The 27,365-nt window shown below is 40.2% G+C and overlaps 1 protein-coding gene across 1 annotated transcript in view; it reads left to right on the forward strand.

The window, feature by feature from the left end:
- LOC126334521 (integrator complex subunit 13) overlaps positions 1-27,365 on the forward strand; it is a 132,995-nt gene that overhangs the window by 49,374 nt on the left and 56,256 nt on the right. The window contains exons 6-7 of the mRNA XM_049996873.1: positions 12,240-12,450; positions 25,658-25,811. Coding sequence (XP_049852830.1) covers positions 12,240-12,450; positions 25,658-25,811 — 365 coding nt within the window. The remainder of the gene's footprint in view (positions 1-12,239; positions 12,451-25,657; positions 25,812-27,365) is intronic.

Consider the following 27,365-nt stretch of genomic DNA (forward strand, 5'->3'; position numbering starts at 1 on the left):
AAGGGTTTTGGTTGTGCTCACAACTAAGAGTGCACACTTCTTTAGCCTCATCATTACTTTCAAATCATTGTCCTCTGAGAGCCTCATACAAAGGTCCAAACACATGGTAATCCAAAGGAGTGAGATTAGCACTGTATGGGTAATGCAGTACAACCTGAAATCTCAATCGCCAAATGAAAAAAATGAAATGTCATGTGGTGAGGGCCTCCCTTTGGGTAGACCGGTCACCTGGCTCAAGTCTTTTTTAGGTGATGCCACTTCGGCAACTTGCTTTTCGATGGGGATGATATGATGATGAAGACAACACAACACCTGGTCCCTGAGCAGAGAAAATCTCTGATCCAGCTGGGAATCAAACCCGGTTCCCTTTGCACAGCAGTCTGCTGCCCTGGCCACTCAGCTATCAAGGTGGACTCAGTGATGGCAAGAGCTGCAGGTGATATGGGGGACACATTGTCGTGAAGGAGAAGAATGCCTCTAGATGGAAGTCCTCTGCAATGGCTTCGTCTTGCTGGCCTTAGCTCACTCTTCAATATGGCTCTGTACCAAGCAATACTCACTGTTTCACTCCTTCGCAGATAGTGCTCCAAAATTGGCCCATTCATATCAAAGAGGGGGATGAAAAGGACCTTTCCGGCAGAGGGTGAGACCTGAATTTCTTTGTGGATGTAGAAGATGTGTTTCTTCATTCTGAAAACTGCCTTTTTCTGTCTGGTTCAGAGTGATGCAACCAGGTTTCGTCTCGTGTGATGATATATGTCAAAAAGTCATGTCCTTCAATGTTATATTGTGCCAGAAATGATGTGGCAGCCTTAACATTCGTCATCTTGTGTTCACCAGTGAGCATCCTAGTCACCAATTGTGCACACAAAAAAAGGTACTTGATAACGTAATAATGGTATGAGCAGATCTAACACTGATACTCAGTTCCACAGCTAAAGCTTCCACAGAAATACGCCAGTTCTCATGAATTGTGGCATCAGTGCATCCCATCTTCTCGTCATCAGCAACCATGCTGTTATGGCTAGAGCATTGCTCATCTGTGACTGACTTATTCCATTAGATTTGTTGCTGATAGCTTTGATCATCATGCAAGTGTTATGGAAATGCTTCAGGAACTCAGGTGGGAGTCTCTGGAGGAAAGGAGGCGTTCTTTTCATGAGTCGCTACTGAGGAAATTTAGAGAACCAGCATTTAAGGTTGACTGCAGTACAATTTTACTGCCGCCAACTTATATTCTGTGGAAAGACCACAAAGATAAGATAAAAGAGATTAGGGCTCGTACAGAGGCATAGGGAAGTCTTTGTACTGTGGGTTACAAGCAATGATCAACTAAGGCAGAAACACATTTGGTGGGTGCTTTGAAGCCAGCGGCAATAAGATGGCCAGGATGATTGGGTTTGTGGATCTTGGGAAGAAGGTAAAAGGTGGGGTGTGTGGTTTGGGTGGGGTAAGAAGTTCTGTGGATTGAGGTGTTAGTCTTTGTGAGCGGCCTTAGGTTTTAAGGAGTGACTGCAGGTCAGTTTGAATCACAGGGATGGGATCTCGGTGGAAGATGCTGTATGTAGAGATGTCAGAATGGACAACTGCATGGGAGAGGATACTTTCCATGGTACTGTATATTAGGTTGCTTCCCATTCCGTTTGCATATGGAGGAGCTGGTGTAGGGCTTCACTAAATACTACTGTTGGTCAAATACCACAGTGGTTGATCCTTTACCTGTTGCTAGGGTAACGATGGATTTTTCAAGGTTTTACACCCTCCAATCACAGAAATCATGTTATGGCTTGCTATTCTTTTACAGTGCACACAGATAGGGACATGGCCATATTGTTTCAGCTGTCTTTCCTATTTGTCGTGTCATGCCCTGTCGGCATATGCCAGAACTTTCTCAAAGCATGCATCTTCACTTCCAGGGAGTTTCAAATGCCTGACCTGTTAATTGCATTTAATACTGACAATTTGTTGTTACTTTTTGAACTGCCTTTGTACTTTCATACTGTGCAAACCACTGTAATCTGCATGGGAGAGGATACTTTCCATGGTACTATATATTAGGTTGCTGCCCATTCCGTTTCCATAGGGAGCATGGGAAGAGTGGCTGCTCAGGTGTCTATATGTGCACTGTAATTCATCTGATTTTGTCTTTATGGTCACTTCAGGCATTCCAGGGTTTTGTATTGTATTCCTAGATTCTTGACTGTTTCTTGAAACTTTGTAAACAGACTTTCACATGACATTTGTTGTCTTTCTTCAAGTGCCAGCAAGTGCAGATTTTTCAGGAGGTCTGTGACACACGCCTGTTGTCAAATAAAGCTGGATCATGTCTTCTGGCCTTCATTGTATGTATTCAATACCCCATGTTGGTCCCATTTTGGTGTTATACACTTGACTAATTTTCTAGAATTGTTCACCCAAGTGTTCTGCTAGCAAATTCTTTGTAAACACACTGCATTTTGAAACTTCTGGGCAGATGAAAACTCTATGCTGGACCGAGACTCCAACTCAGGAACTTTGCCATTTGTGGGCAAGTGCTTTCATATCAGTGCATACTCCACTGCAGAGTGAAAATTTCATTCTGGAAACACCTCCAGGCTGTGGCTAAGTCTGTTTCCACAATATTCTTTTTTCCAGAAGTGCTAGTCATGCAAGTTTTGCAGAGGAACTGTGACATTTGGAAGATAGGAGATGAGGTACTGGCAGAAGTAAAGCTGTTAGGATGGGTCGTGAGTTGTTAGTTGCTGTTACACACCTGTGATTTTTTAAGAACCGATAAAATTCATTACCACAAATTATTGTATGTGTTGTTGTTGTGGTCTTCAGCCCTGAGACTGGTTTGATGCAGCTCTCCATGCTGATCTATCCTGTGCAAGCTCCTTCATCTCCCAGTACCTACTGCAACCTACATCCTTCTGAATCTGCTTAGTGTATTCATCTCTTGGTCTCTCTCTACGATTTTTTACCCTCCACACAACCCTCCAATGCTAAATTTGTGATCCCTTGATGCCTCAGGACATGTCCTACCAACTGGTCCCTTCTTCTAGTCAAGTTGTGCCACAAACTTCTCTTCTCCCCAATCCTATTCAATACCTCCTCATTAGTTACGTGATCTACCCACCTAATCTTCAACATTCTTTTGTAGCACCACATTTCGAAAGCTTCTATTCTCTTCTTGTCTAAACTATTTATCATCCACATTTCACTTCCATACATGGCTACACTCCATACAAATACTTTCAGAAGCGACTTCCTGACACTTAAATCGATACTCGACGTTAACAAATTTCTCTTCTTCAGAAACGCTTTATTTGCCATTGCCAGTCTACATTTTATATCCTCTCTACTTCGATCATCATCAGTTATTTTGCTCCCCAAATAGCAAAACTCCTTTACTACTTCAAGTGTCTCATTTCCTAATTTAATTCCCTCAGCAGCACCCGACTTAATTCGACTACATTCCATTATCCTCGTTTTGCTTTTGTTGATGTTCATCTTATATCCTCCTTTCAAGACACTGTCCATTCCTTTCAACTGCTCTTCCAAGTCCTTTGCTGTCTCTGACAGAATTACAATGTCATCGGCCAACCTCAAAGTTTTTAGTTCTTCTCCTTGGATTTTAATGCCCACTCCAATTTTTTCTTTTGTTTCCTTTAGTGCTTGCTCAATGTACAGATTGAATAACATCGGGGAGAGGCTACAACCCTGTCTCACTCTCTTCACAACAACTGTTTCCCTTTCATGCCTCTCAACTCTTATAACTGCCATCTGGTTTCTGTACAAATTGTAAATAGCATTTCGCTCTCTGTATTTTACTCCTGCCGCCTTTAGAATTTGAAAGAGAGTATTCCAGTCAACATTGTCAAAAGCTTTCTCTAAGTCTACAAATCATAGAAATGTAGGTTTGCCTTTCCTTAATCTTCCTTCTAAGATAAGTTGTAAGGTCAGTATTGCCTCACGTGTTTCAACATTTCTACGGAATCCAAACTGATCTTCCCCGAGGTCGGCTTCTACCAGTTTTTCCATTCGTCTGTAAATAATTCGCGTTAGTATTTTGCAGCTGTGACTTATTAAACTGATAGCTCAGTAATTATTGTATAAACATTACATTGTACATTTAATTCCTTCATTTAGACAGAATTTTAGACAAAGTTCTGCAGGAAATTGTGATTTTTAATCATATTTGCCAATTAAAGGTGTTTTTGCTCATATTTTGGGGATTTTAATATTTTCCTCAATTGTGTGTTTTTAGTCTGGACCATATGAAAAAGTAAAGTAGGGTTTTCACTGTATATTACACCAACAGCAAGAGTCCCAACACACTTTTCTGGCGATGTCTGAAATTACTGTTATAACTCTTGGTAACTCTCCATCCAAGATAAAATGCTGTGTTGTCACTACCAAGAAATCACACCATAGCCTCACTACCAAGAAATCTTCAATCCAGTCACAAATTTAATTTAATATTCAAACATTCATTGATAATCTTTTGTACAGTACTGCATTGAATACATTTCAAAAATCAGAAAATATTGCATCCACCTTGAGCTATAACTTACAAGATGTCATGCGTGAAGAGTGCGAGTTGTGTTTCAGATGGCTAACATGTTCAGGATCTGTCCTCGTTGGCATGACGGAGGTCATTTTGTCGAGGTACCTCATTACAAAACTAACTTTCATTATGCAGCTGAGTCTGCACCCATTTGAAACTTCTTCACAGATTAACCCTTTCTGGTCTGATTTTTTTCTGGAGGAAAGAAAATTTTTCTTTGTGTGTTAACGCGCTTAGGAAATTTTTTGATGATTTTAGATGCAAGTTTATACAAAAATATGTGCCCACTTTCAAAACATACCTTGCACACTGGGTTTCATTTTATGGACTAAAATAATTAATTACACAATATTCTCTTTTGTAATAAATAGTAAAATGATCAATCGATAATTACCATGCAGAATAACAATAACAATATTCAGTTGTACGTTGGAGTACAGCGAACCAACTGCATCCTTATGTTCTGATAGTCATGAGCTCCTGCACACAGCCACAAGCAGGTGCACACTGTTACATTGACTTGCTCATGTTTTCATAGTGATGCCAAATGTTGGCAGCATTTACGCATGATGGGAAGCTTGGACATTCAAAATGTTTACCTCAGGTTTCCTTTGGAAGAAATACTTCTGTTGCAGCTTAGACACAGTAAAAGTTAATGTACACAATTGTAGTCAAAGGGCAGAAACAAGAACTCCAACACAGAAAATATTCTACTGACTAAGCTATCCAGGCATGACTCACGACCTGCGCTCACACTTCCTTTTCCCAGTATCTCTCTCCTGTCTTCTAAATAGCACAGAAGGTCTCCTGCACACCACATACTTCCTTGAAGAAAACATTTTGTACAAATCATACTGTGGCAACGGTATTGAATCAGACATTTTCTTTGTCAGCACAATAATGCTCTTGTCTGCAAAGGGAAGAGTATTGCCTCGTATTTACTTGCATGTCTGCATGAACAAACATTTACAATGATTGAGAGCCGTCCAAAATTGATTTGAAATACATTTTCTGAATGCAGACATCTTGGCATCAGTTGTGTTAGATGCAGATATAGAGGATTATGGTATAGGCAAGTAGACAATGTGACATGTAAGCTTGAGTCAGTCTTGGAGGCGTGTATGAATAGCCAACGCAATTAAGGCGAATGTTCATGATAAGTGGGAAATGTAGATTAGAGTCCCGATCAGGCACAGATATTCACACATCACTAATAGTTAGTGCATCTATCTGTAACTAACACAGCTGGTATTCACTTTCAGTGAATTTATTTTGAATTACTGTGTGATAGTACAAAGAAAAATAGATACATTTGCACTACTGTGCTATTCAGACCCATTGTCCATCCATAATGTGTGCCAGAATATCTGTTACATGCAATTTCGATTTACCCAAAAACATGGCAACAATTTATAGAGAAATAGCAATGAATTATGTGTAAGAATTTAATGGATAGATTTCGTGAAAGATTAAATTCTGTAACATTAGCAAAATGGGAGGTTAAATTGTAGAAGTTACAAGCTTAGCATATTTGAAATGAGCAATACTGAATATTCAGAGGCTTAGAGGTATATACAGCAGTCTATATGATATTACGCCCCGCCCCCCCTCCTCCCCCCATGAACCATGGACCTTGCCGTTCGTGGGGAGGCTTGTGTGCCTCAGCGATACAGATAGCCGTACCGTAGCTGCAACCACAACGGAGGGGTATCTGTTGAGAGGCCAGACAAACGTGTGGTTCCTGAAGAGGGGCAGCAGCCTTTTCAGTAGTTGCAGGGGCAACAGTCTGGATGATTGACTGATCTGGCCTTGTAACACTAACCAAAACGGCCTTGCTGTGCTGGTACTGCAAATGGTTGAAAGCAAGGGGAAACTACAGCTGTAATTTTTCCCGAGGGCATGCAGCTTTACTGTATGGTTAAATGATGATGGCGTCCTCTTGGGTAAAATATTCCGGAGGTAAAATAGTCCCCCATTCAGATCTCCGCGCGGGGACTACTCAAGAGGAGTCATTATCAGGAGAAAGAAAACTGGCGTTCTACGGATCGGAGCGTGGAATGTCAGATCCCTTAATCGGGTAGGTAGGTTAGAAAATTTAAAAAGAGAAATGGATAGGCTAAAGTTAGATATAGTGGGAATTAGTGAAGTTCGGTGGCAGGAGGAACAAGACTTCTGGTCAGGTGACTACAGGGTTATAAACACAAAATCAAATAGGGGTAATGCAGGAGTAGGTTTAATAATGAATAGGAAAATAGGAATGCGGGTAAGCTACTACAAACAGCATAGTGAACGCATTATTGTGGCCAAGATAGATACGAAGCCCACGCCTACTACAGTAGTACAAGTTTATATGCCAACTAGCTCTGCAGATGATGAAGAAATTGAAGAAATGTGTGATGAAATAAAAGAAATTATTCAGATAGTGAAGGGAGACAAAAATTTAATAGTCATGGGTGACTGGAATTCGTCAGTAGGAATGGGGAGAGAAGGAAACATAGTGGGTGATTATGGACTGGGGGTAAGAAATGAAGGAGGAAGCCACCTGGTAGAATTTTGCACAGAGCACAACTTAATCATAGCTAACACTTGGTTCAAGAATCATAAAAGTAGGTTGCATACATGGAAGAATCCTGGATATACTGACAGGTTTCAGACAGATTATATAATGGTAAGACAGATATTTAGGAACCAGGTTTAAAATTGTAAGACATTTCCAGGGGCAGATGTAGACTCTGACCACAATCTATTGGTTATGAACTGTAGATTAAAACTGAAGAAACTACAAAAAGGTGGTAATTTAAGGATATGGGACCTGGATAAACTGACTAAACAAGAGGTTGTACAGAGTTTCAGGGAGAGCATAAGGGAACAATTGACAAGAAGGGGGGAAAGAAATACAGTAGAAGAAGAATAGGTAGCTTTGAGGGATGAATTAGTGAAGGCAGCAGAGGATCAAGTAGGTAAAAAGACGAGGACTAGTAGAAATCCTTGGGTAACAGAAGAAATATTGAATTTAATTGATGAAAGGAGATAACATAAAAATGCAGTAAATGAAGCAGGCAAAAAGGAATACAAATGTCTCAAAAATGAGATCGACAGAAAGTGTAAAATGGCTAAGCAGGGATGGCTAGGGGACAAATGTAGGGATGTAGACGTTTATCTAACTAGGGGTAAGATAGATACTGCCTACAGGAAAATGAAAGAGAACCACTTGTATGAATATCAAGAGCTCAACTGGAAACCCAGTTCTAAGCAAAGAAGGGAAGCAGAAAGGTGGAAGGAGTATATAGAGGGTCTATACAAGGGTGATGTACTTGAGGACAATATTATGGAAATGGAAGAGAATGTAGATGAAGACGAAATGGGAGATACAATGCTGCGTGATGAGTTTGACAGAGCACTGAAAGACTGGAGTCGAAACAAGGCCCCAAGAGTAGACAACATTCCATTAGAACAACTGACAGCCTTGGGAGAGCCAGTCCTGACAAAACTCTACCATCTGGTGAGCAAGACGTATGGGACAGGCGAAATACCCTCAGACTTCAAGAAGAATATAATAATTTTACTGACCCTATGACTTATCTTACAAGCTAGATTAAGGAAACGCAAACCTATGTTTCTAGCATTTGTAGACTTAGATAAAGCTTTTGACAATGTTGACTGGAATACTCTCTTTCAAATTCTGAAGGGGGCAGGGGTAAAATACATGGAGCGAAAAGCTATTTACAATTTGTACAGAACCCAGATGGCAGTTATAAGAATCAAGGGACATCAAAGGGAAGCAGTGGTTGGGAAGGGGGTGAGACAGGGTTGTAGCCTCTCCTCGATGTTATTCAATCTGTATATTGAACAAGCAGTGAAGAAAACAAAAGAAAAATTTGGAGTAGGTATTAAAATCCATGGAGAAGAAATAAAAACTTTGAGGTTTGCTGATGACATTGTAATTCTGTCAGAGACAGCAAAGGACTTGGAAGAGCAGTTGAATGGAATGGATAGTGTCTTGAAAGGAGGATATAAGATGAACATCAATAAAAGCAAAATGATGATAATGGAATGTAGTCGAATGAAGTCGGGTGATGCTGAGGGAATTAGACTAGGAAATAAGACACTTAAAGTAGTAAAGGAGTTTTGCTGTTTGGGGAGCAAAATAACTGATGATGGTCAAAGTAGAGAGGATATAAAATGTAGACGGCAATGGCAAGGAAAGCATTTCTGAAGAAGAGAAATTTGTTGACACCGAGTATATACACTCCTGGAAATGGAAAAAAGAACACATTGACACCGGTGTGTCAGACCCACCATACTTGCTCCGGACACTGCGAGAGGACTGTACAAGCAATGATCACACGCACGGCGCAGCAGACACAGCAGGAACCGCGGTGTTGGCTGTCGAATAGCGCTAGCTGCGCAGCATTTGTGCACCGCCGCCGTCAGTGTCAGCCAGTTTGCCGTGGCATACGGAGCTCCATCACAGTCTTTAACACTGGTAGCATGCCGCGACAGCGTGGACGTGAACCGTATGTGCAGTTGACGGACTTTGAGCGAGGGCGTGTAGTGGGCATGCGCCCGCCTCCAGTGGTGTCGCGCCATGCGTGAATGGAGGGACGAATGGAGACGTGTCGTCTTCAGCGATGAGTAGCTTCTGCCTTGGTGCCAATGATGGTCGTATGCGTGTTTGGCGCCGTGCAGGTGAGCGCCACAATCAGGACTGCATACGACTGAGGCACACAGGGCCAACACGCGGCATCATGGTGTGGGGAGCGATCTCCTATGCTGGCCGTACACATCTGGTGATCGTCGAGGGGAGACTGAATAGTGCACGGTACATCCAAACCGTCATCGAACCCATCGTTCTACCATTCCTAGACCGGCAAGGGACCTTGCTGTTCCAACAGGACAATGTACGTCCGCATGTATCCCGTGCCACCCAACGTGCTCTAGAAGGTGTAAGTCAACTACCCTGGCCAGCAAGATCTACGGATCTGTCCCCCATTGAGCATGTTTGGTACTGGATGAAGCGTCGTCTCACGCGGTCTGCACGTCCAGCACGAACGCTGGTCCAACTGAGCGCCAGGTGGAAATGGCATGGCAAGCCGTTCCACAGGACTACATCCAGCATCTCTACGATCGTCTCCATGGGAGAATAGCAGCCTGCATTGCTGCGAAAGGTGGATATACACTGTACTAGTGCCGACATTGTGCATGCTCTCTTGCCTGTGTCTATGTGCCTGTGGTTCTGTCAGTGTGATCATGTGATGTATCTGACCCCAGGAATGTGTCAATATAGTTTCCCCTTCCTGGGACAATGAATTCACGGTGTTCTTATTTCAATTTCCAGGAGTGTATTTAAGTGTCAGGAAGTCGTTCCTGAAAGTATTTGAATGGAGTGTGGCCATGTATGGAAGTGAAGCATGGACGATAAATAATTTGGATAAGAAGAGAATAGAAGCTTTCGAAATGTGGTGCTACAGAAGAATGCTGAAGATTAGATGGGTAGATTATGTAACTAATGAGGAAGACTTGAATAGGATTGGGAAGAAGAGAAGTTTGTGGCACAACTTGATTAGGAGGAGGAACCGGTTGGTAGGACATGTTCTGAGGCATCAAGGGATCACCAATTTAGTATTGTTGGACAGTGTGGAGGGTAAAAATCGTAGAGAGAGACCAAGAGATGAATACACTAAACAGATTCATAAGGACGTGGGCTGCAGTAGGTACTGGGAGATGAAGAAGCTTGCACAGGATAGAGTAGCATGGAGGGCTGCATCAAACCAGTCTCAGGACTGAAGACCACAATAACAACAATATGATATTATTGTGAAGAAGATTCAGATATTTCATTTTAGATTATCTAAAGTCCCTTTATTCTTATTTTTAAATTTAAAACTGCATATGATGAATTTGTAGTATGAAAAGTGATAAGGAAGTTCTAAGTGAAGATATGTTCTCCTTTGAAATATATTGAGATATTAAATGTGTCAATACCAATATGTTAAATGTGTAAGAATTCATAATGCTAAACCTGACATTATTCATCTCGCATTAGCTTGCTATAAATTACTTCCTTATTTGGTGCTGGAAGAAAATATTCACATTTTGGTTGCTCATAATTCACAGCACTTTCTGTTTTATAACAAACTAGATGTACCCAGCCGTGCATTGCTGTGGCTCAGTCAAGTTAAATAGAAAAGAAAGAATAGAAAATGCACACATTTCTAATGTGTATGGAAACTGTATATACATCCTAATCTCCTTCTCCACCTTTCGTTGTCCATCACGTCTACCTAGCTCCTTTTGTCCATGTTCTCCTCCCACCTCTCTCCCTCCTCCCCCCTCCCACTCCCCCTCCCCCTCTCTCACTTGTCCTCCCCTTCCCCACCCCATCTTTCCCTCCCCTTCCCCACCCCTCCCCCTCTCTCCCTCTGCCCACCTCTCTCTCCCCTTCTTCCCTCCCTCCACCCTCTCCCCCTCCCGCCTCCCTCCCCCTCCCCGTCCCTCTCACCCTCTCTCCTCTCACCCTCCCTCCCCCTCCCTGTCCCCCTCACCCTCCCTCCTCTCCCTCTCCCTCTCCCTCTCCCTCTCCCTCTCCCTCTCCCTCTCCCTCTCCCTCTCCCTCTCCCTCTCCCTCTCCCTCTCCCTCTCCCTCTCCCTCTCCCTCTCCCTCTCCCTCTCCCTCTCCTCCTGCCCCCCTCTCTAACCATCTCCTCCTTTCTACTTTTTATGTCCATTTCCTCCCACAATTCTGTGTTAGTAGTCTAATCATAAACTGGTAAGTCAGAAACACAACTTCCCTTTTCTCTGTGTGAACTGTCTGTGAGGGAGAAGATAAAACAGCCCATTGTTGTGTATATATACAATGAGAAAGAATATATTTGCAGAAATAATTTTTCCAACAGTTTAAAAGGTCTACTATGGTAGTTAAAGCTGCCTGTGGCAAAGGAAACATTACCACACATTTTTTCAACAGAGCATTTTCTTTCTCTCAGTTGGTTTAAACAGAAACCAACCTGTACAGTGTTTTGTGTGTGTGTGTGTGTGTGTGTGTGTGTGTGTGTGTGTGTGTGTGTGTTTGTGTTTGTGTGTGTGTGTGTGTTTGTGTGTGTGTGTGTGTGTGTGTGTGTGTGTGTGTGTGTGAGAGAGAGAGAGAGAGAGAGAGAGAGAGAGAGAGAGAGAGAGAGAGAGAGAGAGAGAGAGGGGGGGGGGGTGGAGGGAGGAAGGGGGGGGTGGAGGGGTAGCAGGCATGTGCCTGCCCTATGGCACTGCAATAGGTGTTCAAATGCAGTATTGTGTCAAAATTTCAAAGCAATCTGCGAAGATTGGATATTCAGAGATTTACCGTTTTGTACAAACATACATTTACATTTTTATTTATCTAGATTGTAACATGATTTTACCATAACAAATATTTAATTTTAGAATTTTGGGTTTAATTATGTTCATTGTAACACTAAAACAAGAAGGTTGTAAATAGTGACATGTATATATCGCAACTGTTGACACTGACTGTAAGTGAAATGTGGTTTTATTCTTCACAGCATGTCTGCATAATCAGAATTATGTTTTCAAGGGGTTTCAGGTACACCATTAATTCTGTTTTGGTAGAAATCTATAGTGTAATGTTCCTTTTGTGTATAATTCATCAGTAAACTCTTAGATTTCTACTCATGTATGTGTACTGCATGTGTTTCAGCTGTCAGCAATACTGACTTCTGAGGTCCATTCTGTGAAAGCTGGTGGCCAGATTGCGTCAAAACTTACCCATTTAATTTTGAGCCATTATGATTTGGCCTCCACTACAGTAACTGGTATACCAATGAAAGAAGAACAAAATGCTAGCTCATCAGCTAACTATGATGTTGAAATATTTCACTCTTCTGCTGCTCACACGTCCATTTTAAAAGGTGACAGAGTCTACATGCAGTACTTCTTGCTTATCACACTTCTGTGCTTGTTATGAAATATAGTTCACTACAGGTAATAAGTGTGTGTATATACAGGGTGTCTCAGGAAGAACTGTAAACATTTTAGGAGGAGATATAATGTGTGTCCAGTTTTTATTGGTTATAGAAATACAGATGTTAGAGTGTAACTCAAATGAAGACTCACAGAAGGTGTTATGTAAAGGCAAATGATTATGTTCAAGGCGGATTTTCATTAACTCCACCTCAGACTTCTGTGCGCCTCTGAATTCTCTTGATAACACCACATGTAGGTGTTCTGATGTCATCTTGGTGTTCTTTTATGAGGGGAGCATATTCATAATTTATTTTACATTCTGAGAAGATCCTTTATAGGCTTTCAGTTTTGTGGTTTTACCAGGCTTGCCTTTAACTTTATTATCTGACAGTAGTGATCAGTGAACCTGAAATTTTTTATAAATACTTCAAAATTCTCCCTATTCATATTTGTCAGTATACTGTTTAAGACTGATGCTGAACTTTCTGATATCTCAGTAGTAGCATTTACAATTTGAGTCATTCCAGAAGTGTTCAAAATGTTTAGGAAGTTATTACTAATTTCACTCTCAACTCCAGTGTTAATGGCCTTGTCTCTACTTATCATCATATTTTTAGGGACTGAGACACTTTCCAGGACTTACTCTGTTGAACGAAGTGTCCACATTACCACTAGATGAGTGATATGTGCAAAGAATGAGTAACTTCTTATGGATATCTAGTTTTTTTAGTTCAATTGTTGCCAATTCAGAATGTTTATTTGCACTAACTGTGGTCATATTTTCTTCAACTTTAAAATGTGTGTCGCCTCTGATATAAATTCATGATCCCTCACCCTTTAAGGTAGTTGTAAAGTAGCAACTTGCACATTCAGATGACAATAGCACTAAGTGCTGTATTTCATTTTCTCTACACCAGTGTTCTGTAATGCTTACCACCATGCTCTTTTAAACTATAATTCAACTTCAAGCTGGTGTAATTTATTGAATTGACTGCACATTTTACTGAAGAATAGGTACTGAGCAAATTTCTGTGGTGCTTGTGCCCTCCTATTTGGTGCATTCTCTCTTTCATGTCCACACTGAAGAAATTTGTGGACTGGTTGAAACACTTTTAAGTGAGGGAAGCCTATTGTCATGATTTATGCTGAAAAAAGGCCTAATCTCCCTATCCATGACCTGTGACGAGGTATTTGACCAGGTGTTGCCCCATGCCCACCAACTACACACTCACTAATTAACTCCACCAGCATCTCTTTCGCTGCCCTGTTAAGGTGCAGACCATGACTAGTGCAGCCTCATCTCCGATAGTCCTATCAGCACCACTGCAATGTGCATTCGGTCAGCATTCGTGTGTACCATCTGCAGCTCAGCATTGGCCCACCGTACAGCACTGCCAGGATGTGGCTGATTATGCTGCTGGACCTGTTCTTGTGCCTCAACCAAGCTATTCCATGCGCCATTCACTATCACTATGTTATTATCTTTCATGAAATCCTCCCACAAAGGCACTAAACCCTCAATCGCCTGGTTCAGCTCAGCACTTGGTCTGGAAATTCTGGTGACGTAATACTTTTCCTTTAGCTTCTCCTCTAATTGAGAGTATACAAGTGTGTTACGTAGAAGCAGTACTCTCTTTTTCCTAACATTAATTTTATTCATAGCCTTCCTACTCATGGTCTGAGTCTGCTGCACATTTCCTACACCTACAACATCTTGAGCCCCCTTTCCCTTAGACTCTGTTATGTGGAACCTATTGTTGGTTGACACAACAAACCTGTCAAACTGCATCCGCGTGATGGTAACCTTACTACCAATTTCCAGTTTCCAACTGTCACAAACACCATTACCTTCCTTCATCCTCACTATCTCTCCTCTAGCTTCATACAAATTTACTTGAAGGCCACAGTTCCTCCTTTCCTGCTCTTCTGTTAACCTGTTCCTGCTGCATATTTTGCAGTTCAAAAAAAGAAAGCCTAAGTGACCTCCACGTAGTTCTCCACACACACTGTCCCCCCCAAGTGAAACTATTTGTTACAGCTCCGACAGTGCATTCCACAACTTAGTAATCTATGGCAACTCCCTCAATTTCCACTCGTTGGACAAAAAACCTAACTATGTAAAACAGAAAGAATATTCTGAGATGTATCACATTTATTTATCTATAAAAGAGTGTAACATCCTGTAATATGGTTTGTTTGCTACGAGTGTGAATTCAGACGTGGCAGACATGCATATGTAAATAAAACATTGAACAGATGTAGCACCTAAAAGAAATTCAAAACAACTTAAGGTATTTCCTAAAAACAATACTCAGATGTTAAATCTTCATTCTTGTGTAAAAAAAAAAAAAAAAAAAAAAAAAAAAAGATACTAGTGCAGCTATTTACAGCAAAGGTATTTATAAAATTTGTGCAAATGTGTACAATTCATTTTGAGCATTTCAGTATGTAAACAAAAGTCAGACCTAGATAATGACTAACAGAAATTCATTGTAGAGGTAAAATAGCCACTAAATATTGTAAAGCACTAAAATCGTGCTTGTCAGTTTGCCGCCATGTTGCCAAAGATCCCCTCAGAATTATTGAAATTATTTGGAGAACTGGCCTTGACAAAACTATTCCACCCACTATGGAAGATATATGACACAAGCAAAACAATCTCAGACTTCAAGAAATATAATAATCACAATTCTTAAGGAGGCAGATACTAACAGGTGTGCATATTACTGAACCATTAATGTGTTATGGTTGTAAAATTTACAAAAGAATGGAAAAAGTGGCAGTAGTTGAATTTGTGCAAGATCAGTTTGAGTGCAGGAGAATGTTCGAAGATGCATGACAATACTGTTACAATGTCTTATCTTGGAAGATAAACTGAAGAAAGACAAACCTACATTTATAGCATTCACAGATTTAGAGAAGCTTTTGATGGTGTTGACTTGAATATATTTTATGGAAGTCTGAAGTTAGCAGGGATAAGTACAAGCAGCAGAAACTTGTAGAGAAACCAAATTGCAATTATAAAGAATTCAAGGATGTGAAAGGGAGGCATTAGTAGTGAATGAGTGATAAGGATTGCAGCCTATACCTCTGTTATTCAGTCTGTACACTGGACAAGCACTAGAGGAAATCAAAGAGAAATTTAAAAAGGGTGTTAAAGTTTGTGGAGGAGAAACAAAAACTTTCAGGTGTGGCAGTGACATTGTAATTCTGCCCGAGATGGCAAATGACTTGAAAGATCTGTTGAATGAAATTTATAGTGTTTGAAAAACAAAGTTCTAAGATGAACATCAACAAAAGTAAAATGAGGATAAGAGAATGTAGTAAAATAAGTCACATAATGCGAGGCTATTAGTTTAGGAAACTACACTAAAAGTAGTAGATAAGTTTTGTTTTTGGGGCAGCAAAAGAACACTATGACTGAAGTAGAGAGAATATAAAATTTAGGCTGGCAACAGCATATTTAATGTAAATTTAAATGTTACAAAGTATCTTCTCAAATTATTATTTCGAGTGTAGTATTGTATGGATATGAAACATGGACAATAAATTATGAAGAGAATAGAAGGCTTTAAAATGTAGTGCTTCAGAAGAAGACTGAAAATTGTGTGGATGGAATGGATGACTAATGAAGAAACAGGAGCAGGGCAGCAGTCATCAGGGCCCACCTGAGGATGGCAGTGAATCTGTTTGTGAAATATCAAGGAGTAATTACCACATGACCTGATGGATACTGAAGAATTCTTCAAATTAGAAATACAATGGGAAAACTTCAGATCATTGCACTGGAACACTTCCTGGAGATTTAAGGAAGCTTTCTGAAGAAGAGAAATTTGTTAACATCGAATATAGATTTATGTATCAGGAAGTCGTTTCTGAAAGTATTTGTTTGGTGTATAGCCATGTATGGAAGTGAAACATGGACGATAACTAGTTTGGACAAGAAGAGAATAGAAGCTTTCGAAATGTGGTGCTACAGAAGAATACTGAAGATAAGGTGGATAGATCACGTAACTAATGAGGAGGTATTGAATAGGATTGGCGAGAAGAGAAGTTTGTGGCACAACTTGACTAGAAGAAGGGATCGATTGGTAGGACATGTTTTGAGGCATCAAGGGATCACAAATTTAGCTTTGGAGGGCAGTGTGGAGGGTAAAAATCGTAGAGGGAGACCGAGAGATGAGTACACTAAGCAGATTCAGAAGGATGTAGGTTGCAGTAGGTACTGGGAGATGAAGCAGCTTGCACAGGATAGAGTAGCATGGAGAGCTGCATCAAACCAGTCTCAGGACTGAAGACCACAACAACAACAACATCTGATCAACAGTATCTAGACACCTATTAGTGGACATTAATTGGGACATGTCCGCCCCTTGCCTTTATGATGACTTGAACTCTGATGGGAATACTTTCAGTGAGGTGTCTGGATGTCTGTGGAGGAATGGCAACACATTATTCCTCAGGACCCAAAACCAGAGAAGGTAGTGATTTTTGATGCTTATTTATTTATTTATTTACACGTCAAGTCCCGTAGGACCAAATTGAGGAGCGAATCTCCAAGGTCACAGAACACGAAATTATGACATAAAAGTAATAATAGATAAAAAAAAATGTTTATGGACACAAAAAAGTTAAACCATAAGTTTCAGTAAACGCAACCAACAATACAACAAGAATCAGCTTAATTTTTCAAGAAACTCCTCAGTAGAGTAGGAGGAAGCTCTTCAGTTTTGATTTGAAAGTGTGTGGATTACTGCTAAGATGTTTGAATTCTAATGGTAGCTTATTGAAAATAGATGCAGCAGTATACTGCACACCTTTCTGCACAAGAGTTAAAGAAGTCCAATCCAAATGCAGGTTTGATTTCTGCCGCATACTGAGTGAAAGCTGCTTATTCTTGGGAATAATCTAATAGTTTTAAAACAAATGACAGTAAGGAATATATATATTGAGAGGCCAATGTCAAAATACCCAGACTCATGAGGTTCATGAATTTACACCACTTATTGCACAAACCGCCCGTTTCTGTGCCAAAAATATCCTTTTTACAATGAGAAGAGTTACCCCAAAATATAATAATAATAAGCAAATCAAAATAAGCAAAGTAGACTCATTTTCATGTTGAATGATCACTTACTTCAGATACTGTTTGAATAGTAAAAGTGGCAGGATTAAGTCTTTGAATAAGATCCTGAACATTGACTTTCCACGACAGTTTACTATCTGTATGAAAACCTAGAAATTTGAACTGTTCAGTTTCACTAATCATATGCCCATCCTGTGAAATAAAAACAACAGGTTTTGTTGAATTGTGTGGTAGAAACTGTAAAAACTGAGTCTTACTATGATTTAATGTTAGTTTATTTTCTACAGGCCATGAAGTTAGGTCATGAACTGCACTTTTTGAAACTGAGCCAGTGTTGCACACAACATACTTTACCACCAAGCTGGTGTTATCAGCAAACAGAAATATTTTAGAGTTACCCATAATACTAGAGGGCATATCATTTACATAAATAAGGAGTGGCCCCAACACTGATCCCTGGGGCACCCCCCAACTTGACCGTACCCCACTCAGGCCCCACATCACAGCCATTCTCAACACTGTGAATAATGACCTTTTGCTGTCTGTTGCTGAAGTAATAGGTGCACCAATTGTGAGCTAATCACCGTATTCCGTAATGGTCCAACTTGTGGAGCACTATTTTGTGATCAACACAATAAAATGTCCTAGTTAAATAAAAAAAAAAAAATGCCTATCCTTCAAAACCTTTTGGTAACACATCCAGTACCTCACAGAGGAAACAGAATATAGCATTTTCAGTTGTTAAACAACTTCTAAAGCTGAACTGTACATTTGATAGCAAATCGTGTGATAAAAATAGGTCTAAAATTGTCTTCATTATCCCTTTCTCCTTTTTTATAAAGCGACTTTACTACTGAGTACTTTAATAATTCAGGAAACTGCCATTCCTAAAGGAAAAATTACAAATATGGTTAAATAAAGGGCTAACATGTGGAGCACAGTACTTTAATATTCTCATAGGCACTCCATCATATCCATGAGAGTCCATAGTCTTCAGTGATTTAATTATTGACTCAATCTCCTCATTGTCTGTATCACAGAAGAGTATTTCAGACATCAACCTCGGAAAGACATTTGCCAAGATAGTTGTAAGATTCCCTGTAGAAACTAAATTTTTATTTAATCCACCAGCAATGCTCAGGAAATGATTGTTAAATATTGTACATATATCTGATTTATCAGTAACAGAAACATTTTTACTGTGAACTGACTTTATATCGTTGACCTTGTGCTACTGAGCAGACACTTCCTTCACAACTGACAATAAGACACTTCCTTCACAACTGACCATAAGACACTTCCTTCACAACTGACCATATGGTTTTAATTTTATCCTGTGAATTAGCTATTCTATTTGCATACCACATACTCTGTGCCTTCCTAATAACATTTTAAGCACCTTACAGCATTGTCTGTAATGGGCTACTGCAGCTTGATTGTGACTGCTTCTGACATTTTGATATAATTCCCGCTTTGTTCTACAGGATATCCTTATTCCATTAGCCAGCCACCTGGGCTGCCTTTTACTGCTAGTTCCCCGTTTAGAACATTCTAATGGAAAGTAACTCTCAAAAGAGCATGAGAAATGTGTTAAGGAAAGCATTGTATTTGTCATCTATGTTATGGCACTATAAATATCCTGCCACTCTTGTTCCTTGACGAGGTTTAAAAAACTCTCTGTTGCTGTTTGATTAACTTTCCTACATAGTTTGTAATTATATGTGACATTTGTTTGAGTACAAAAGCGTTTTAGTGTTAAAATTTGTGCATCATGGTCTGAAAGGTCATTCATTCTTTTACTAACAGAATGCCCATCTAGTAATGCAGAATGAATAAAAATATTGTCTTTGACTGTGCTACTGTTTCCTTGTACCATGGTTGGGAAAAAAAACACAATCTGCATCAGATCATATGAATTTAGGAGATCTTCCAACATACTTTTTCTTACACAATCACATATAAAATTAATATTGAAGTCTCCAGATATAAGTAATTTTTGGTACTTCCTATAAAGTGAGCCAGGTGACCTGTAAACAACAACAACAACAACAATTACAATTTTAATTTCACTAAATTCACTGCCCCTGCACAACATTTAAGTACCTGTTCAGTGCAGTGCCAAGATTAGTCTATGAACTCGAATGGAATTCTGCTTTTTACATATGTGGCCACTCCCCCACCCCACAAAGAACTCCTTCAAAAACAGCCAGCTAATCTGTATCCTGGTAAAGAAAGCTTCTGAATTGTCAAATTATTTAAGTGGTGCTCCGATATACCAATAATTTCAGAGTCAACATCTACAGAGCATTTCATTAACTTTATCTCTAATGCTTCTTATATTTGATGAAATATACTAATTCCTTCTATTCTCCAATTATAATGTCCTCTGAAGGTGAGCCCTTAGTTAGAGGGACTTCCTTGAAGCAGGTCTACCTATCAGCTGACTTCAATCTAGAAAAGGTGCAGCTTTAACACGAACTACAACAGGAATTTTCCCAGGAGTGATCCCACAACCACCCACTACACTGTCACCTATAAGCTTTGCCTGCCTCCCCTTCCCAATCCTATTGAGGTGTAGGGCATGCCTAGTGAAACCCGATCTACTGATAGACTAAGCTGGCATCGCTGAAATGTGACCCATGTCCTCAGCCATCAGTGCCTTCTCCACCCCCTGTTAACATGCCCAACAGCTGCATTAAGATGAGGCCAATCACGATACTGAAACAGTTGCACGAAATGCACATTATTGCCACCAGTTTCAGTAGTTATCTTTATACCAGGTCACCACCTACATTATATTCCCCATCCCTATGAAGACTGTTCCCTGCTCCACCCACTATCACTACCTGATCCTCCTCCGTAAAATTTCTACATAACGCCCCTATACTGTCAGTCACCTAAGCCAAACCTACACTAAGCTTCACAATACTGGTGACATGGTACTCACTCCCCAACACTTCCTGCAACTGCTGACCCACACCTCTACCGTGTGAACTACCTACCAGCAGAACCTTCTTCTTTCTGATAGACTTTTCAACTGACCTAGGCCTCCTAACTGCTGAGGACTGCTGCATATTCCATACACCTACAGCTACAAGAGGCTCCCCTCCACACAACTCTGACAGTTGGTCAAATCTATTGCATATGCGGAAAGTTTAACTACCTGAATACCACCTCCTCCTCCTCCTAGCTGCCTTCTTGCCAACTGCCAGTTCCCATTCCCCATCACCCTTCAAACTCCTCAACCCATCTAGTTCCTCCTTTGCATGTTATAACTGCATCTGAAGGGCACAGATCTTTCATTCCTGCTCTTCTATCAACTTCTATTACAGGTTATGCATTCCCAGGAGAGGATCTCGCTAGAATGCCCACTGGCTTCCCCACGGCATTTCCCCAATGAATATGCTTTGAACAAATCCCACACTGTAAGCCACTACTCGCAAACCTATGACATAGCCCACACTTCTCACTCATGGTAAAATTTTACGGTTACTGGAAAAAACTATGCGTCTACATTACCTAAATTCAGTTGCACCAGTAGAACTATTTATAGAACTAACAATAGCGGTCTCAAAATTCTCTCTTTACTACGAAAGCAACCACTTGTATTACTGTGGTTGTTGTTGTTGTTGTCTTCAGTCCGGAGACTGGTTTGATGCAGCTCTCCATGTTACTCTATCCTGTGCAAGCTTCTTCATCTCCCAGTACCTACTGCAACCTACATCCTTCGGAATCTCTTTAGTGTATTCATCTCTTGGCCTCCCTCTATGATTTTTACCCTCCACGCTGCCCTCCAATACTAAATTGGTGATCCCTTGATGCCTCAGAACATGTCCTACCAACCGAATCCTTCTTCTAGTCAAGTTGAGCCACAAGCTCCTCTTCTCCCCAATTCTGTTCAATACCTCCTCATTAGTTATGTGAACTACCCATCTAATCTTGAGCATTCTTCTGTAGCACCACATTCCGAAAGCTTCTATTCTCCTCTTGTCTAAACTATTTATCATCCACATTTCACTTCCATACATGGCTACACTCCATACAAATACTTTCAGAAACGACTTCCTGACACTTAAATCTATACTCGACGTTAACAAATTTCTCTTCTTCAGAAACACTTTCCTTGCCAATGCCAGTCTACATTTTATATCCTCTTTACTTTGACCGTCATCAGTTATATTGCTACCCAAATAGCAAAACTCATTTACTACTTTAAGCCTCGCATTTCCTAATCTAATTCCTGCAGCATCACCTGATTTAATTCGACCACATTCCATTACCCCCATTTTGATTTTGTTGATGTTCATCTTATATCCTCCTTTCAAGACACTGTCCATTCCATTCAACTGCTCTTCCAGGCCCTTTGCTGTCTCTGACAGAATTACAATGTCATCGGCCAACCTCAAAGTTTTTATTTCTTCTCCATGAATTTTAATTCCAACTCCAAATTTTTCTTTTGTTTCCTTTACTGCTTGCTCAATGTACAGATTGAATAACATCGGGGATAGGCTACGACCCTGCCTCACTTCCTTCCCAACCACTGCTTCCCTTTCATGCCCCTCGGCTCTTATAACTGCCATCTGGTTTCTGTACAATTTGTAAATAGCCTTTCGCTCCCTCTATTTTACCCCTGCCACCTTCAGAAATTGAAAGAGAGTATTCCAGTCAACATTGTCAAAAGCTTTCTCTAAGTCTACAAATGCTAGAAACTTAGGTTTGCCTTTCCTTAATCTATTTTCTAAGATAAGTCGAAGGGTCAGTATTGCCTCACGTGTTCCAACATTTCTACGGAATGCAAACTGATCTTCCCCGAGGTCGACTTCTACCAGTTTTTCCATGCATCTGTAAAGAATTCGTTTTAGTATTTTTCAGCTGTGGCTTATTTAACTGATTGTTCGGTAATTTTCACATCTGTCAACACCTGCTTTCTTTGGGATTGGAATTATTATATTCTTCTTGGAGTGTGAGGGTATTTCTCCTGGCTCTCCCAAGGCTGTCAGTAGTTCTAATGGAATGTTGTCTACTCCTGGGGCCTTTGTTTTGAGTTAGGTCTTTCAGTGCTCTGTCAAACTCTTCACGCAGTATCATATCATCTATCTCATCTTCATCTACATTCTCTTCCATTTCTATAATATTGTCTTCAAGAACGTCACCCTTGTATAGACCCTCTATATACTCCTTCCACTTTTCTGCTTTCCCTTCTTTGCTTAGAACTGGGTTTCCATCTGAGCTCTTGATATTCATGCAAGTGGTTCTCTTTTCTCCAAAGGTCTCTTTAATTTTCCTGTAGGCAGTATCTATCTTACTCCTAGTGATTATGCTTTTACATCCTTACATTTGTCCTCTAGCCATCCCTGCTTAGCCATTTTGCACTTCCTGTCGATCTCATTTTTGAAATGTTTGTATTCCTGTTTGCCTGCTTCATTTACTGCATTTTTATATTTTCTCATTTCATCAACTAAATTCAGTATCTCTTCTGTTACCCAAGGATTTCTATTAACCCTTGTCTTTTTACCTACTTTATCCTCTGCTACCTTCACTATTTTGTCTCTCAAAACTACCGTACCACAACTAATATCAATACCAACAAAACTTCACAAAATTATTAGCTAAAACCAAAAATTCAAGCAGCCACTGAAATACTCAACGAAGTTAAAACACTGAATGAAAATTTTACTGAAATATTTTACTAAAAATAATAAGAAATGTCAGCTGAAAACTAAACAACGAAATTTACAAAATGACTTTGACGCACAGAAAACTCTAAAAAACACAGTGAGTGAACATTTCCAAAAGTTTATTAAATCGTTATTTCGCCACAAAAACAGCATGAAACACTGCTGAAAACTATTAAATTTAATAACTGTATAACAGTGCACAAATAACTTTGTCAGTACTTAGTTTTATAACCACTCCAGCTGCTGTGCTTGACGATCTAACTTATCCCAATGGTGTGTCTTTGTCTTCAGGTTAGGACGCTGAGCAGACCAGTCCATTTCAGGAATGTTCTTGTCCACAAGCCATTGCCTTACAGAGTCTGTTTTATGACAGGATGCATTGTAATGCTGTTACGTCAAACATAATGTCTTAACTGTTCCTCTACTGTGTGCAGAACACAATACTGTAAAATTTGTTCTTATCCTTCCACAAGTAATGATTTTATAAGCACATCAAGGGGACCACACGTTAACCTCGAAAAACACGCCCATACCTTAACACCACCTACTTCACACTTCACTATTGACCCTACACATGAAGGCAGGTAACATTATCCAGGCATTTGCCAAACCCAAATGCTTCCATCAGACTGCCACAGGGTGTAGCATAATTCATCACTCCAAGTCACTCGTTTCCAGTCATCGACTGTGCAGTGGCATTGCTCTGCACACCACTTCATGTGTCACTTAATGTTTGTCAGTAGTTTGTTTTATAAGCTGTTGCACCTAGTTCATTTAAGGTATGTGTTGTTGAGAGGCCTGTGTTGCTCTTTACTATCTCATTGGCCATTTATTTATCTGACTTACTAGTTAGTAGTACCTTTATCTGCAAGGTTGGGTTATTGTGTTGTAGCGTGAGCAGATACAAGAAAGGAATAAAGTATGTGTGTCACGGAAAGTTAGGCTAGCCTTGACACTGCATTCTGCTTTATCATTTAGGGTAACTTCAGAAAAGTGTGACTTTCGAGGAGTTACTTGGACATTATACCACATTCTTTTTAATGTCCTATACACAATTGCTGTGCTAGTTAGACTGTTGTTAGCACTTTGGGATTCACAAGTGATTCTTTCAGCTGATTTCATGCAATTGTTTGCAGCCTCTCTCTGCAGTGTGGGATGGACCCTGTTCAGCAGTACATTGGGTCTGCCTGATCTTGGTTTATTTGTGGTTGTTCCTTCAGACTTCCCAATGACATCACCAGCACTTCACTTGGGCAGCTTTAAAAGGATTGTAATGTCTCTGATGTTTTTATTACTCAGATAATGTGCAAAGCCTAGTTCACGTTCAAATTCACTAAGCTCTCCTGACAACCCATTCTGTTATTGCTTCATTTCTTATAACAAAATTCTTCTTGCCTTCTTTTATATTAGCAGCTCCACATCTCACTGCATGTAATACTCAAGTCAACATTATGCAAGGATGTCCAGATACCTTTGACCATGTAACGTAGTCTGTTTGCTTAAGGATAGGTGCATGAGGGGCAGAAATTGTAGAGAAAGACCATGGTTTAAATACCATAAACAGGTTCAAGTGGATGTAGGTTGCAGTAGCTATGAAGAAGTGAAGATAGGTGATAGATTAGCCTGAGGAACTACATTAAACCAGTCTTCGGACTGAAGACCACCACCACCACCACCACCACCACCACCACCACCACCAAGAACAACAACAACAACAACAACAACAACTACTACTACTACTATTACTACTACTACTACTTCTCCTCCTCCTCCTCCTTCTTCCTTCTCTTCTTCTTCCTTGACTGTTCATGTGTGTCTATAAGGTCAACATTGTTATATGGGTTTTGGCAATGTTTGTGACAGTTGACGGCAGATGCCCTTCCTGATGCTACCACTTCTCCAGGACTGGAATTTGTGTATCCCATCTGTCTGCATCTAAAATAGATCTCATGTTCGAGTGTTGGATAGTTTCTTAAGTATTTTTGTAGCATGTATTTTATTCTGGTCATGGGTACCAGCCTGGTGTCCACCTAAAAATTATGTCAAGGCTGGCCAGTTCGCCAGTCCTCTCCATTAATCTGTGACCTGAATTTGATCCATAGAAGTCTCCCCAACTCCTAGAAGTGGCATGCTAATGTGCTCAGCTATTCTGTTTGGTTCATGGAGGGAAGAAAAAAAAAAAAAAAACAGTTTTACATATTTTACACAATTTTAATCCTCCAGAGGTAAAAGTTTATCTTTATTAGCAGTCAATTCACTCTATGGTTGAAGATGAAACCTCTGTACTTCTTGTCATTAGTTGACTTTCATTATACATATTATAATGTGCCATCTTTTACTGCAGTACAGGTTTCTAGATTTTTTAAGGTCTGTGATAATTGTTTTTAGGTAATGCAGCAGACTCAGCAATGATACGTACACAGCGAGAAGGTGCAGAGTATGAAACTGTGACTTTGAAATGGTGTACCCCTCGTGGTTGCAGTGCCGCTGAGATGCAGAATTGCACAGCTACTCACCGCATTACTCCTGTTGATGTGAACAGGTTGGTTTTACTCTGTCCAGAATTACTGCTGTTGGATTCATTGGCTTCACATGTGCTGCACGAATTTTCTATAATATTCACAGATTGAAAAAGCTATAATGTATGTTATAGAAACAAGTTTTCTCATTTTCTTTGTTTGCATAGCTTGTAAGATCATAGAGAGCACATTTTTTAGGTAGCATGAAGAGCCAAGTGGAAGCTATTAGACTGTATATTTGTGCGTTGTAAAAGCATCAAATTGTGAGTTCTTCCAACACAGGATGAACAACAAGAAAACCAACAAACTACAGGGATGAATTCCTGACTGGAAATGGAAGAAAAAGTGTCCTATGAACATGTGCCCGGAAATTCATCATTGGCATGGTAGATGGCGCTGATGAAAGTTCCTCTGACTATATGCCATGTGTTCTTGTGTGATTGACACAACAAACTGTAACCAGCAGAATGGTCCGGTATTTATGTCGGGAACAAGCAGAGGTGTTTGTGTGTGGCCAAGTAGGTGGAAATGGTAGAGAGGCACCATGGCAATACCAAAGTAAGTACCCTGTGGTTTTTCCCTCAGACTTCATAGTCACAACACCAACAGTTGACTTGGGAAACTTTAAAAGGGTTATGATGTCTCTGATGTATTTATTACTCAGGTAACATTCAGCGACTAGTTCACATTCAAAATCACTAAGCTCTCCTTGTGACTCATTCCGTTGTTACTGCTTCACTGCTTACAACACCATACTTTTTGCCCTCTTTTATATTGGTAGGTCTGCATCTGATTAAATGTAATATTCAGTTCCATGTTATGTAAGGGTGTCCAGATTGTTTTGATCATGTAGTATGTTTGTTTAAGGATAGGTATATGAGGGGTAAAAATTGTAGAGTAAGCTCAAGGCTTGAATATAATAAACAGGTTCAAATGGATGTAGGTTGCCTTATTTATGCAGAGGTGAAGATAGATGATAGACTAGCATGAAGAGCTATATTAAACCAGTCTCTTGACTGCATGGAGGCAGCACAGCTGTAGTAAAATGAAGTATCCTCAAACTACCTATAGAACTCGGTCCTCTAGATCTGGTGAACGCACAGTCCACTGCCTCCCCGCACATTCATCTGTCTGAAAGAACTCGTAATTACATAAGCACCCAGAAGTAACTAACATAAATATTGTGTGATGTGGTTGGTGCCTTTGAGGGTACTTAGTTTTGTATAGCAGTGGTGCCTCTCAACTGTTTCCATTTGCTTGGCAGTACACAAACACCATCTTTACTTGTTCCCGATGTGAACTAGTATGCTAAATCAATCACACAGCCTGTAACACACAAGAACACATGGCACAATGTCAGAAGAACTTTTATTTCTCAGCCCCATTTATGGCAACGATGCATTTCCGGACACATGTTCATACGACCTTTTTTCCTCCATTTCTAGTCAGGAATTGTCCCAGTAGTTTGTAAGTTTTGTTAATGTTCACCCTGTATGTTGTAAATGGTTGCGAAAACACCCTTGACCTCTTGGCCACAAACAATCCAGAGCTGATAGAGAGCATCATGATTGATACAG

This window comes from Schistocerca gregaria, chromosome 2 (assembly GCF_023897955.1).
Source record: "Schistocerca gregaria isolate iqSchGreg1 chromosome 2, iqSchGreg1.2, whole genome shotgun sequence".
NCBI classification, from domain to species: domain Eukaryota; kingdom Metazoa; phylum Arthropoda; class Insecta; order Orthoptera; family Acrididae; genus Schistocerca; species Schistocerca gregaria.